At 42.5% G+C, this 15147-nt stretch overlaps 1 protein-coding gene across 4 annotated transcripts in view; it reads right to left on the reverse strand.

The window, feature by feature from the left end:
- Window positions 1–975: 975 nt before the first annotated feature.
- ASB4 (ankyrin repeat and SOCS box containing 4) overlaps window positions 976–15147 on the reverse strand; it is a 60230-nt gene continuing 46058 nt past the window's right edge. The window contains exons 3-6 of one of the 4 annotated variants that reach the window (XR_015724012.1): window positions 14353–14843; window positions 5380–5493; window positions 1258–3915; window positions 976–1177 (exon numbers count right to left, since the gene is read on the reverse strand). Coding sequence is in view for 3 of the 4 variants with exons in the window: in XM_045793205.2 (XP_045649161.2) it covers window positions 3727–3915; window positions 5380–5493; window positions 14353–14843 (794 nt within the window). In the remaining variant the exon portion in view is untranslated. Of the gene's footprint in view, window positions 3916–5379; window positions 5494–7523; window positions 11675–14352; window positions 14844–15147 lie in introns of those variants that run through there. The other 3 variants (XM_045793206.2, XM_045793205.2, XM_045793207.2) reach the window with 3 other exon arrangements.

Genomic DNA, 15147 nt, shown 5'->3' on the forward strand with positions numbered 1-15147 from the left:
TTACTCAAACTTACCATAAAAATACTCAGTTCTGTTTCTTCAGATCCTCATTTCCATATGAAGTTCCCCATCATGCAGAACTTGTATGTTTTTTCCTATAACCTTTCTCAGTTTAATTTTCAGACCCAACCTGGGATCCTAAGAGAGTCGAGGAAAACTTTTTCCTCCTCGACACCTCAAGACAATCATGTAAAACTTTCATGATATACTGTTATTATTCCCATTTTATAAATGAGGAAACTGAATCATGGAGTAAGTGCATCTTTTTCCCTAGATAACGGATCAGATAAGGTTGGAAGTCAGAAATTGAATCCAGGTAGATGGGTACCAGAGCCAGAACTCTTAACATCTAACTGTAATGCATCTGTTTATACTCCTCAGGAGAATGACAGTGACTTTCTTCCAGACACCAGCCATGGTGTCTATGTTTCAAAGAAAATGAGTGAATAATTTGGATTGTTTTTTTAAAGTTTTGGAAGCGTGCCGGTTTAAAACTTCTTGAGTTCCTCACAAACAATCGGATGAGTAACAAAAACATAAGGCTCAGCTGTTCTTTCCAACATTGATAACCCACTGCAAATGGTTTGTTACTGTTCTTATCTGTACAATCAGTTTTCGACTGCTGTGTTTTTTATTAGAAGCCACTGGGTTCAGGATGGAAGGACAAAATGGCAATGTAACAACCACGTGATTAATAAATAAAACACAAGTGTGTCTAGATCCTGAGAAGGAGAGAAAGCTGGATAGGTGGTCTTCCCTCATCTTAAAGATCTTTCCTCACGTGTAACTTACAAAAGAGAAGAGGTTTGTTTCTCAGGCCACTAAATGACTATTTACAGAAAGTTCCAAAAGCAGCCTGAGGACATCATTTCCTCTGTTGCCGTTGCCTGGGGTTGTGTGAATGGGGAGAATGAAGAGGAATGAAAGGACCAGGAGGACAAAGATGGAGACAGGTGGGAGAGAATGATTGTGGTAGCATTTTTTTTATTAGTAGTAAAACACTCTTTTTTCTGGGGCGCCTGGTTGGCTCAGTTGGTTGAGCATCTGACTCTTGATTTCGGCTCGGGTCGTCATCTCAGGGTGGTGAGGTCAAGCCCCACCAGTGGACTCCAAGGTCAGCAGGGAGTGTGCTTCTCTCCCTCTCCCTCCCCTGCTCACACGTGCTCACTTGCTCTCTCTAAAACAAATAAATACATCTTAAAAACAAACAGAAACTCTTGTTCCTACAGCAACAGCTTGCCTTTTACTTGTATTTACCCTTTACTTTCTTTTGAAGATATTATTCATTTACAGGAACATTTCCTCATTCTCTTTTTCTTTCTTGATGTTGAAGACGGCAATGAAATATGTAGAGCTCTTCCGAGATCTCTTGCTATAGTCAATTGGGAAAAAGTCTTATCGGTAGATAAACAGCTCTCAAAGATGAAAGGAAACAGCTTTATTTAAGTCCTTTAAATAAAAGTTCAAAGATAAAGAGAAATAACTTTAAATGTATGAGTAAACAATTCAAAATAAATAGGCACGTATTATGCGCTAATTAACATAAAATGTTTAAGCACGAGCAAGCAGATTGAGAAACATTTCCTAATGCAAGGAACACCCTCTCCCTTTGTCCTCAGCGTTTTATTGACAAAGACACCGCATCACAAATTTTTCCGCCAGAATATTCCCGAAGGTGAGGGCAACATGCGCCCCCACCCAGCATTCTAGGATGTGTTCCAACACCACTTGCTGCAAACAATTTTTTGAAGGATCACTGTTTTTATAGAAATAGTTTATACAAATTCAGCATCCTATTCCACAATACAGATCTTGTTTTAGTACAAATTAGTTATCTCAAAATATCTGAGGAAGACTGAAGAAAATCAGAAATATTATTGTAGCTACCCATCATTTTTCCTACAGGGCACAGGGCATATGAGAATCCCAGTTTAGAAGCACAGTCTAGGTGGTGGGCTGGTGGAATACTTGACATCATTTCTACTCAAAACTCAAGCATCTAAAATTAAATAAGATGAAGAAGGGACACCTGGGTGGCTCAGTAGGTTAAGCGTCTGCCTTCGGCTCAGGTCATGATCTCAGGGTCCTGGGATCGATCCCAGCAACCGGCTCTCTGTTCAGCAGGGAGCCTGCTTCTCCCTCTCCCTCTAAGCTCTCATTCTCTCAAAAAAAAAAAAAAAAAAAAGAAAGAAAGAAGAAAGAAAGAAAGAAAGAAAGAAAGAAAGAAAGGAGAGAAAGAAAAGAAAAGAAAAGGTGAGGAACCACACAAATAAACCTGCTTACAACTGGCAAATGGATTGGTCTGTGCCTAATTACTTCTGTTCTAACTTCTAAAAAAAAAGCAATGTTAAGAGGCAATGAGCCTACCTAAAAGTGATTAGCAAGAACAAAAAAGCGAAGCGAAGTTGCCTCATAAACCCTGAGGTCCAGAGGTTAATCATCTACATTTCACTTTCTGCAACCCACTAACTAACAAGCCTGATTGACACACTTATCTTTCCACCAGTTTCTCAAACTTTTACCATTTCCAAAAAGTCTATTTGCTCTTTCAGTAGCCAGCCATCGCTAGCAAAGTGTTCCTTACCTTCCAGCTAAAAGGCTCTGAAATGTCAGTCTATTACACAATGAGACCAAGTCATCAACTGAAGTTCTTTCCTTCACACACTTCCTTGTACACATCTTACTAAACTTTCTTGTCGCATACATGGGAGCCATTGAGTGTGCAATATTTTTTCCCAAAGAGGATTCTAAACAGGAACTCAAACTAAAGTAAAAGAGTTTCTAGATGTTCAGAGAAACTGAAAGTGAATACATTTACACTAACAGCCCCGGGACCTCCCTCTATGTCACACAATCCGTTCACTCTTTTATATTCATGCTTAAAAGGAAAATCACACTTCAGGGCAGAAACATGACTTCGAAGCACAAGCACTAAAACTGAGTCTGCACCTGTACCGTTGCCCCTGATATCTGACATGGCAGTTTCTTGCTTGTATGTCCGGATCCTCTGCTAAATGGTGAGATTCTGGAGAGCAGGAGTCCTCGCTTTAGACCCTCATCACATCTCCAGTCTCTGGCTCAATGGGCATATGTTGGAAATGTCCATTTTTTTTGACTATTAAGTGGACTGGTCTTTGTTTTTCGTTTCTACTTTAACTCAGAGATCTCCTTGTTTTGAATAGGCTCAAATGCTCTCTTCCCCAAAAGTACGTTAAAGAGCTGAGAGGGGGGATAGGAGTTTGCAAAACTAGTGACAATAATCCTTGCTAAGCGGAAATGGTGGTGGGAAGGGCTGGAAGCCACTGGGATTAAGAGGCCAATCACAAAGCCTATGATTTTGCCAACTGAACAGTAATGTAAACCTATTACTGATAAGGGAGAGAATGAGATTGGTTGTAAGAAAAACTGGGTCCCATTCCAAATGAGATGATATATGAAAATTTTACAAAAATATATCAGGCACCAAGTAAAAACACTATACACATTAGTTATTACCACTGTCAGTACCTTCTGGATACATTCTTGTCTTTGAGAATTCCTTAACTTTACTTCTTGTTTATTTCCCCTCACTGTGATATGCTAGGATTAATGACATAGAGTTTGTCAAGTGTTTTGAAATCCCTGAAGTGTTATAATCAACCCAAGTACCATTTTATTTATGCAAACTGTGTCTACCTGGTGAGTCCACTTAAATATCTAGGATTGGGAACTTCTGTCTCATAAGGCTTAATAAATGATTCCCTCTGGCTCTAAAAGCAAGTACTTTTTCAATGACAATGGGAGGGAAAGCAAAGGAATTGCTTGGTGACATCTGTTGTGCAACGTTCTTCGAATGGCGCATCTCGATAAATGCATGAGAGTCCTTGGAGAGTTACTGCACACCGTGAAGAGAGAGTGGTAGAAATCCCAGTATCTCTGCAAAGGGAGGCAAGACAGGTTGGAGTCAGAAAAGCCCCAGAGTTTCCATCAGTAGAAATCAACAATGATGTATTTGGTCCCTACTTTATACACAATGGAAACTTTCTAGGGTCTCTGACAATGAGAAAAATTAAACATAAAATTGAGATGGGGGCTGAGGCAGTGATACGTGAGGAGAAAAGGGAGACGAGAGGACATAACACGCCACAATTCAGAAACCCAGGAAATGAGATAACATATACTCATGTGAACTGCCTGGACCAGCGTATATCCAAGCAGCAATTCAAAATTAATCTAAATACTACTGTATATCCTTTATGTGCCTTATGTGGCCCATACATTCAGATATTTGTTCTGTTAATGACGTTAACTAAAAGTTATAAGTCACTTTTTAAGGGCGAGATAGTTCAAAAGGAGCAGAGTACGATCACACTGAAGCCATCGGCCTCTGAACCCAATGAGCTTTGCACTCTGCCTGGTACTTCTCCACACGCTGGAGACAGACTGTGACTGCCGAAACCAAGAACGGGAGGCTCAGTGGGGGCGCTGGTTCACCAAGGCAGCGAGGTCCGTTTGCAGAGTGAGAACTCAGCTCTGTCAATGGCTTTCTGCATGACTCATTAAGGATTTTTAATACACTTAAAGTCTTCAAGATAACTAAAAGTGAATGAAATAGAGGTGCCTGGGTGGCACAGTTGGTTAAGTGTCTAATTCTTGGTTTCGGCTCAGGTTGTGATCTCAGGGTCGTGAGATCGAGCCCCTTGTGGGGCTTGGGCTCAGTGTGACATCTGCTTGACATTCCCTCTCCCTCTGTCCCTCCCTCTCATTCTCCTCTCTCTCCCTGTCTCTCTAAAATAAATAAATACAACTAAAAAAAAAAACAAATGAAATAATCTACATGAATGACTAGTCTTCTGGTAAAAATATTATATAAGCAATCTCAAATATTACTATTATTATTATTATTATTATTATTATTATTATTAAATCATCGAAATTATTGAGGAGAAAGTAAAACTGTCACCTTTACACAAATGTTCAACTTGCCCTGAAATGGAGAAATCCTCTAGACATTCCCAAACACTATATACTTGGTACATCTATTTATTCTCACACTTGCATTTTTTTTAAAGATTTTACTTATTTATTGAGAGAGAGAGAGAACATGCACACAGAGGGAAGGGGAGCAGAAGACTCCCTGCTAAGCAGGGGGCCCAATGCAGGGCTCCATGCGGGGCTCCATCCCAGGACCCTGGGATCATGCCCTGAGCCAAAGGCAGAACCATAACTGACTGGGCCACCCAGGAGCCCCTCTCACACCTGCATTTTATAACCATTTGTCTCACTGCATTTAAGTAGGTCTTAAAAGTGCTCTCAAGACCAGTTTTTAATTAGAATTTTCTGTACTTCTATTGAACTATTTTACAGTGAAAAACCACAGAAAGTGAATGGATTCTTTACCTCCAGGTCATCATCGGGGATAGCTCTTTTCCACTTTACGTTCCACTTGATGTGTTCGTAGGCATTGACTACAACTTCAATTGCTTTGGGACAAGAATGGCAAGCCTGTATTACCTGTAGAGGAAGTATACACCTTTATTTGTTCAATGCACATCTATGATTCATTCATTCTCACAGAGACATCAAGAACATATGGACCCCTTAGGTTCCTTGGAGCCCGGAAATGCTTTTGCAAAGCTTCATGCTTTTGAGTTTTCAAACACACTGCCAGTCCCAAGGTCCATGGGAAGATTAATAAAATCACACTAACTTTCTTCAACATTCAGGAACAAGTGAAAAAGAGGTCCTAACAAAGAAGGTGGGAGCCTGATGAAAGGCACATCCTGCCCTTACAACCCTCACCCCTACCCACTGGAACACCTCCAGCTTCTTTTTGCCAAACTGACCCATCTCTGGAAGTCCTTTGAGTGTGGCCTGTTTTCATTTCAAAGGGACCCAGCTGGTTCTGCAAGGTGCCGCACAACTGGTCCACACAGAACCTGCAGCCAAAGTACTCTTGACACCGAATTTGCTCAACTTTCTTTCCTTTGTCAACAGACAAGCAACCCCAGCCACAGACTTTCAGCTTCAAATTTTCTCATCATGAGTTATCCATGGGTTCCATTTTTCCCTTGGAACTCCAGAAAACATATCAAGCTCTCTGTGGAGTCCTCTTCAAGACCCCTCACTGGACGGGAGATGAGGAGAAAGCCCCACATTGCTGCCATTGGAAGGGAGACATGCCTTCGCCCTGAGACAACTTTCTCTGAAGACAAGTTCTTCTTGACTTCCCAGTCCCTGTCAACCTCAGCCTACTGTCGTGGAGCAAAGGGTCACAACACTGGTTTTCCCACCTCCTTTACAAGGTCGTCACAAGTGATCCAGCATTGCAGGTTTCAATGTGGGCTGTTAAGAACCTACTGTCTCAAGGCCCCAGGCAAAACTGAGACAGAAAGATTATCAATGTAATGCCCAGTTCAGTGTGTGTGTGTCTGTGCCTCTGTGTGTGTGTGTGTGTGTGTGTGTGGTGTCACCTGAATGGAGGGCCCAAAGAGCTGATATTAAGAGCATGTTAGGATGGAGCCAGCTGACGGTCCACCTGCAATGCCAGTCTGAAGAGCTTGGGACTGGCTTCACAGGCAATAGGACTCTATCACATTTTCTTAACAAGAGAGGGTTATATTCAATCAATTCATCCCATTAGGACGCCTTTATTGAGCACTGTATTTAGCACCACGACAGTAATTCTGAGAGGTTTATGACCTGTTTTTTGTCTTCAAGGAGTTTACAACCCAGTTGAAGAGAAAAGACATACATATTTCAAAGAGCGAACAGTGTAGGTCAGTAAATAATAAGAGATGGCTTAAAGATCATCACGTGTCCCTTGAGCATCATGAGCAAAAGCACAAAGGAGAAAACAAGGATATCAAGGGCAGAGAGCCGTGAGGAGGCTGAATGGGAGTGCACCAAACGGCTTCTCAGAGCGCGTCACTGTCAGTCATGAGAATGAAGGTTAGCCGAAGCTCTCTGAGAAAGACTAAGGTGGGCTTAATGACTAATCAGCTATGGGGAGTAAAGAAGGCAACGAGAACAAGGACATATGAGGGGGGCACTGATGGAAAGGAGGAAACTGGAAGGGCATCCTAATTTGGGGATGTCAGAGCATCGGCAGGAGGAGATGTCACATGTAATGTCTTAATGTCAGCAAAAAATGTGCACGGTAACGTTCCACTGAGAAGGCCAAGATGGAGGTGAAGACTTGGGCCCCATTAAAGAACGTGCTGGCTAACACCACACAGCTCAATATTATACTCTGAACGGGAACAAATGGAAATGGTAGACGCCATGGTCCAAAGCCTGAGGTATCCTAACAGGCAGGAGAGAGGAAGAAGCAAAAAAGTTATAGCTCATTTTTTGAGTACTTATTTTGTATCAGGGACAATGTTAAATCTTTGCACATTTGCCTTACTCAATCTTCAAACAGATTAGTTCTATACTTATACCCATTTTACAGATGTAAAATCTAAAATGGAGAAAATTTAAACCCAAGTTTATTTAGCTAGTAAATGACAGAGCTGGGATTCAAATTCAGGCCTGTATGACTCCAAAAGTCAAAAGGAAATCAGGCCTATCAGAGTCAAAGACATCAAGTAAGGAGAACATTGGAAGCCGGGTTATCACCAGAGCCATGAAGATGAGGGAGAGGAAGATAGATTAGATACCGCCAGACCTATGAGAAGGCCAGGGTACCAGGAGTTGGGTGGACTCGAACAGGGAAGGCTCAGACTATGGGGGACAGACAGCATATGGATGCACACTTGTAACTAGGGCTGACCCATCCTCAACTTTAAGACCTTGGCATCACAGCGTACAGGGTTTGCTATAAATAAATGACTTCCCCTCCTGAGTTTAGAACCTATTAAAAAAGGAGACAAAGATGATAATCAGAGATCAGAATGTCATTTTTATTACTAATAAAACTGATTATATATAATATGTTGAACTATGGGACCACATCAAGCTTCTTGACACTCCACCCCAAGATTAAATTTGCATCCCCAAACTATGGGCCTCTGCCTGATGTAAAGAGCTTGTTCCTGGACGCCAATACACAGAAGAACGAAGAATTCAGGTTTTCTTTAGGCCCACAGTTAAGCAAGCAAGTTCAGCCTTCCGCCCAACTCATCAGTAGGTTAAATGGAATAAGATTGGGGTCAGAGGTTGGTAGGGGTTTTATTTTAGCAGAACTTCTCCTACAAACACAGGAGACAAAGGAGATGGCAGCTCTCCTCTAATAGAACACAGCAAAACCCAACTGCAATGGCCCAGACCCAATGGGAATCAGGAACAACAAAATATGGTGAGATGAAACAGGGTCATCAGGGTGGGGATATCAGGGAAGAAAGATTTGTAAGAATCTATCGGAGCATAATTTCAAATCAGGAGGCCTGGCCTCAATAAAGGACTGTGTCAGCCCCAGCAAACAGGCCAACCAGAGGGTCTCAAGAAGTAATAACAGAGTTTTATTGAAATAAAGGTTTGAGTCAGTGGCATACAAAAAAATGTTCAATAATGAGCTTTCTAGAAAAAAAAAACTGTGAGTATATTTATATGTATATAAATGTGATAAAAATTTTTACTAATATAAAGAATGTGCAGCCCACAGCGTATGAATAATAAAATATCTAGTACTCTTTATTTCCTATTTTGTATAGTTAATTGGTTCTCACAGAATGCTTCCACTGATTTTTGTATCAATTTTGTATGGACATTGGATTACATTCACAGCCAAAATCTATGTCTGCAATTGAAGAATACAAGTTGTTACATGAATGTTGGTTGATATTTTTATTACATGAAAGAATAATTATTTCACAAATGTGAAACAGTAAAGACCTATATTGGAACTTCACTCATTAGTCAATGACATGAGTTACTTTTTTGTTAAAATATATAATAGTTTTTGAGCACTGGGATCATAGTTCCACACTTTTTGTGCTATTCACAATGTCAGAGCTGCAGACACTACATACTTTGAAGTTTAATATGTATTAGTAACATTCTTTCCATTAATTTCTTAGGTTTAGACCCTAGCAAAGCAACAAATCAAAGTCTGATCAGTAGCATTTGCTGATTTCTGTGGTGTAAATGCTCCCACCTTGGCCTATTCGTAGCTACCAACCTGAGGTCGCCGAATGCATGGCTGGGAAGAGATGTGCAGTAACAGATCATTACACAATGTTTCCACCACACAGGTATGACGGACCCATGTAACATCAAGGACATAGGTATGTAGAGTAAAATAATTTAAGAAATACAAAGAAAATAATTAGAAAATAATGTGTTTTAAATACCTATTACATTTGTTTTAGTATACTCTATTTGTTGTACATTGACTGAATTTTTAGTAATGGCTGCACTTAACAACCAGCTCGTACCATTCCTGATCATTTCTCAGCTCTCGTGAGCCACTGTGAGTCCATTTTGAGCAGTCATCTGCTTTCCGTTGTCCCATAGTTAAGCACAGTCATAAGCCATCACAGGCGAACTGTATGTATTGAAGCTCTAAATCAGTGATGGTGGCCGGGTCCAAATGAGCACAGCATGAATGCTTGCGTGACGCAAAGGAACCATTCACACGCATATGCTGGGCACAGCGCACAGAGCTGAGCTGCTGACCGTGGCTTTTTCAGCCATGCCTAACCACATCAAGAGCAATCCTATATCATCAACCCATAAGAGGCTGGGGAGGTAGGTGGGAGCCAGAGACCCATTGCTAAAGGACCTCTGAAGAGTCCTCATTTTCGTGTCTACAGAAAAGTGTAGACAGAAGGACTTCCATCTCGGTAGTTGGCTGTTAGGGCGGGAATTTTTGAGCACTTTGGTCTTAGAAAATTAAGGCAACTGGGGCTGCTCTTTCCGCTAGAGTTGGGATAAGAATGACAGATACGGAGCTCCAGGTGAAAGAGACAAAATCTGAGGTTGACTAATTTGTACACTAGCTATAAACTACTCTAATAGTATCATAGAACGTTAGCGCTACAAAACACCCTACAGATTATTCAACACCCCCTAATTCAGAGACAAGGTAATTGAAAACCAGAGAGGCACACAGTAAGAGGAAGCATGAGGACTTAACCTCATGTCTTCTTAATCAGAGTTTAGTGCTCTTTCAAATATATTCTGATTACTTTATTTTAATTCTTAGATAATGGCCAGTGAAATTAGTAGTTTAAGGGCATAAGTCTCATTGCACAGATAATTTGAAACAAGAAACACTCTTTATCATAATTATTTGAGGCTGAGTTTTGTTGAAATTTCAAAAGAATCTCTTTCGAATGTAAAGCTGTTTCTGGTAATATAAACATAGCAACCATCGGGAACTCCATCCACATCCTTGTCTAAAGACCTCCAGATAAATCCTTTCTGAAAGGATGATCTGTGACGAGAAGTACATGGGTAATCAGTTGATAACCCAAAATAGAGATTTACATTTAAGAGTCGCTAATACAGAGATGATAGCTGAAATTAATCCAAGGCTTGAATCGAAAGTATACTCATAATGGAATTATAAAACCAAAAAGTATGGAGAAATCAGAAAGCATGTAATGGGGCTCTGCATATGGCTTAAGAGGCCACTCAGAAAACTGGCCTCTGTTCTACACGAATATCCTAGCCACTCACTCTTCATGGAAGCTGCACCGGTTATATGTGAGGACAAGACGGCCACCTACCTAACACAGGTAATTCGTCTCCAGATATTCCTTACTTTCCCCTTCCTGCCAACATCTTGATCACAGAAGAGATGTAGCTAAAAGTTACTCTCTTCTTGCAACACATTACCTACTTCCCGACTAGGGTTTCCAGATTTAACAAATAGTAATAGTAATATAGACTGCCAGATTAAATTTGAGTTTCAGCTAGACAATACAGAATTTTTAGTGTAACCGTGTCCCAAATATTGCATGGGACATATTTATATTAAAAAGTACTTCTTATATATCTAAACTTCAGATTTAACTGAGCATTGTGTTTTTTATTCTGCAACATTATTCTCAATCCCCGTTCAGATATAGTTCAAACTAAGTTATGGATATAAGAACATTATCCATTCATATTTCAGGAGCTTCCGTCACACATCTGGTGCCTCCATTCGCACCTGGCATACTCCCATATATCACAGGGAGATAACTGGTTACCTTTCATTTGGCTGGAAAAAAAAAATTAAGTAATTCTTAACTTGTAGTCTTTAGATGCACAAAGTCCAAGCTCCCAGGGCTGGCATTAGGTTTTGCTGACACTGACCACTATGTTTTCTGCTGACAGAAGATGGTTCTCACAGCAGGAAAGGCTTCGTTAGGAGCCTGACAGCCTCCCAGTTCTCTTCACCGGCATGTCAGGCTTCTTCCAGAACTAAGACAGTTATACACACCGTCTTCAGGCCTCAATAATTATTCTACTGGGCAACAATGACAAAAGAGATCCTTAAGAGTCATCACACTCCAAATCATCACTCTACCCTGCCTACCAGGAACCTTGACAGTCAAATGAGAAAGGACTCCTGTGGACTCAGGGGGAGAAGCTCCTGCTTCTTCTTTGTCCGCCTGGAAAACAGAAGATGCCCAATGAACTTCGCTTTCTGTGAGTCTCTGGTGTCTCTATTCTCTCTTCATGGAAGAACAGTCGGACAAAAATTTCTTTCTACAGTGGTGGCACCTGGAGAGACCTCTACACACTTGCCCTCCTCATCTGGCCCCTGGAAGCATAAATTAAAAAACAGATTCAAGATAAATCTCCCTGCCATCCTCCCAAACCAAGTGCCACCTCTGTAAGCCACTTCGGCTGAGAAATTCTTTTTATATCGATATATCTGTGTGCAGAAAAGTACTTAATGATCCAAGAGACTGCCTGTATTCTGGGCTTCATTTGCAGCGTTGTTCAACAGCAGAAATCATCCTTACCTCCCCCGAACCCTCACATACCTTTCCCTCCCCTAGAAAAATGTCTTTCTTGCCCTACAAGAAAACCCAATCTTGGCTCCCTGGGGTGTCACTTCCTTCTGAATTATGCCGAGAGAAAAAAAATCAAATGTCCTTTTGTACCCTGGAAAGCAATTGCAGACCCTATAATTCTTTTTTTTCCCTTATGTAATTTATACATTGGCTTTCAGTGAAATACACCCTCTACAAATTTGCTTTGTATTTGGAAGACAGCATCTTCAGCTCTGACCTTGTTCCTTGTAAATAAGGAAACTGAATTCCCCATCCACAAGAGAACAAATCACTTTATCTTCTGGATAAATGAGTCAGTCATTTACTTGTCGTAAAGATGACTTTCTCTTTGGAAAGTCGGGCTGTGGAGTAGTTGTGCTAAATCACTTTGAAGCATCTGCATAGTAAATGGAATAGTTTTTCTCTAGTTTTCCTTTGGAAGGGGGCCAGTTCCCTCACACTGTCTGTTGGGTAGCAACAAAAATGTTTATAATACCAGCCATCAACCAGTAGCCAATCCCGTCCTAAATCTCTTTAGCATATGGCCAAACCGAGGAGCTCAGAGGAGCCAAACACAGCGGAATGAGAACACGCTAACTCTGGAGAATGTCCTTGGAAGGCATCATCCGACAGCGAAGTTATAGGCTCGTGGAGCCATCGAAGTACCGCTGGGAGGACAGACTCCTGCAGTAGACGAGGCATACATTTTTGAGAGGAGGAAGAGGAAAGGAAACAATTTTGTTGAGCGCCACTGCTGGGCCGGCTGATAGACACATCTTACCCACTTATTCCTGAAACACTTTGGAAAAGCTGGTATTTTTACCTTCAGTTTTTTAGATGAGGAAATTGAAATCTGAGAGCTAAGGATCTTGTTCAGGAATTGTAATGCACATAAATGGCCAAGCCAGGACTTCTCGCTAAGCCTCTGCTCCTAAGCCTCCTCACTGTTACCTCTCAGAGGACTGCTTTTGGGAAAAGCAGAGGGCCTGGGGACCTTCTTCACATTTGCAAGCCTTCTCACTGGAGAGGAGAAATTCTCTGCGAAGGCCTATTCTCCTCAATCTGGCTGTCAAAGCAGAAAATGAGAAAAGGGTTTTCTAGCTACTTTTGCAGAGACCTGTTTTATCCACAGTCAACCAGCAGTGAGTGTCAGGCTAAAACACAACATTTCATCTCTGGGCAGTCTCACACATTGTCTCTCCTGGCTAGAAAGGTCACTGTGGCAAACCCTGGCCCAGAACACTGATTCCACTGATCAACATATATGCAATAATAGCAATAGTGACAGCTGCCATTTCTCTAATGAGTGCCACGCACCAGGCACAGTGCCAACACTTCTCAAATATTATCTTGTTTCACTCTCAAAGCAAGCTTATGAGAAGTCTATGATTAGTCACAGATAAAGTGAAGCAGGTACCTTTCTCTGAAACCTCCATGCCCTTCCTCCCTCTCCATCCTTTTCTCTGGAAAGAAGGTGGCCTTAGGAAATAAATACACGTGAAATTATGCTTTTTGGAGTGAGCCATAGTAGAAAGAGATCAATCGTTTGTCTTCTAGAAGTTGCACTATGAAGATGGCTTGACTAATGAGATGTAGGTGGTGCAAGAAGATGGACATAGACCAAAGGAGAGGTGCTTGCAGATGTGGGCTGGGGCTGGGGCTGGGGCTGGGGCAGGCACTCTGCAAGGACTGAAGCTACGCAAGAGAAAGAGTAAAGAACGGTTTGCACCATCCTCTGGGCTCTGAGTATATCTGTGTGTTACTAGTAAGATTAATTTCCTTCTAATGTAGGACCACATCTGCATATTATTGCAAAGGCATAAGGGCAGAGTGTATCCATCACACAGGGGAGGAGTCTGAGGCTCGGGAGTCAAATTCAAAGTTAAATTCTTAGGGAAGTGGCAAGACCCAAGTTTGTTTGACCCCGAAGTCCATGCTTCTTTATTCCTGGCATGAATAGCATGAATAGTCTAGAAAGAACAAGTTATAAGTGACAGTGCACAGATCAAAATTTAAAGCAAGAACAATTTCATATTTAATTTAAAATACATTCTGCTTAAAAGACGGCAAGTATTTGCCCATCTGACACCACTGGCCTCTGCAGTAGATTTAAAGTCACTTTCTGGTCTTTCTCAGCTCCCACCCGGCAGAAGCTGTGAGCTGTTGACTGGGGCTCGCACGAACCACGAAAAATTATTTGCCACTCTTGTTCTCATTCTTAGCTCTCAGCCCCAGATTTCAAACCGACTTGGACCAGGACCCAGTCGCCAGAGTCGTGTGTGTCAATGTGAGGTCAGCTGGAGAGTCAAAGGGAGTTAGCGGGAGACTCAAGCCTCAAGCAAGCTTAAGTTAGCACCAGCGGGAGGCCAAGCCCTCCCTGATGCATCTGGGGACCCCGCTGACTACGGGGCTCTGCACTGGGCACCCCTGGCCGTAGCCTCACCTTGTGGAACTGCGGAGGGTATATCCGGGCAGCCCCATGGTTCAGCAGGAGCTGGTAGCAGATCTCCGGCTGGGCAGCCGGGCGCACAGAGGTGACCTTCAGCACGTACTGGATGGCCGCGCAGCCGTTGATGTCCATGAGGTTGGCTTCGGCGCCCGCCTCCAGCATCATGTGCATGAGCACGTGGTCGCAGTTCCAGGCCGCCTTGTGTAGCGGCGACTTGAAGTCGTCATCCCTGGCGTTGACCTCGGCCTTGTAGTCCAGCAGCATGCGGCAGATGAGGTGGTGCTCCCTGCTGTACTCCTGCTCTTTAAAGCGGAGGGCCCAGTAGGTGGCGATAGCCAGCGGGGTCTCCATGTGGGCGTTCACACTGTCCACCACGGCCCCGTGCTCCACGTAGAAGGCCACCAGCTCCGCGAGGCCGAAGTGGGCAGCCGTGTGCAAGGGCGTCTCCTCATCCTGGTTGTTGGTCTTCATGTTCACGTTGGCCCCTAGAAAGGGAGATTGAGGAAGACAATTACGTAAACATATTTTGCCATTATTCCCGAGGTTCAAGGCTTTTCCCGCTGCTTCCCTTTTAACCTCTGACCGCCTTACATAAGCCATTCTTTCCAGGGTCCTTTGTTGGTCCCCAGGGAAGCCAGGCGTTTGAAACAACAGTGCCACCTCCTGGACAATCAGCAAATGTACCAGGGTTGGGTAGGGGTGGGGGGAGAACGGAGGATTTCCGCGGGAGAGCTGGAGCGCTCTGTTGAGTTTTAGTTCTCATCCCCAGGTGGATTGGGAAATACAAAG

Source organism: Ursus americanus, chromosome 3 (genome assembly GCF_024610735.1).
Source record: "Ursus americanus isolate L20-20 chromosome 3, mUrsAme1.1.p, whole genome shotgun sequence".
Taxonomy (NCBI): Eukaryota; Metazoa; Chordata; class Mammalia; order Carnivora; family Ursidae; genus Ursus; species Ursus americanus.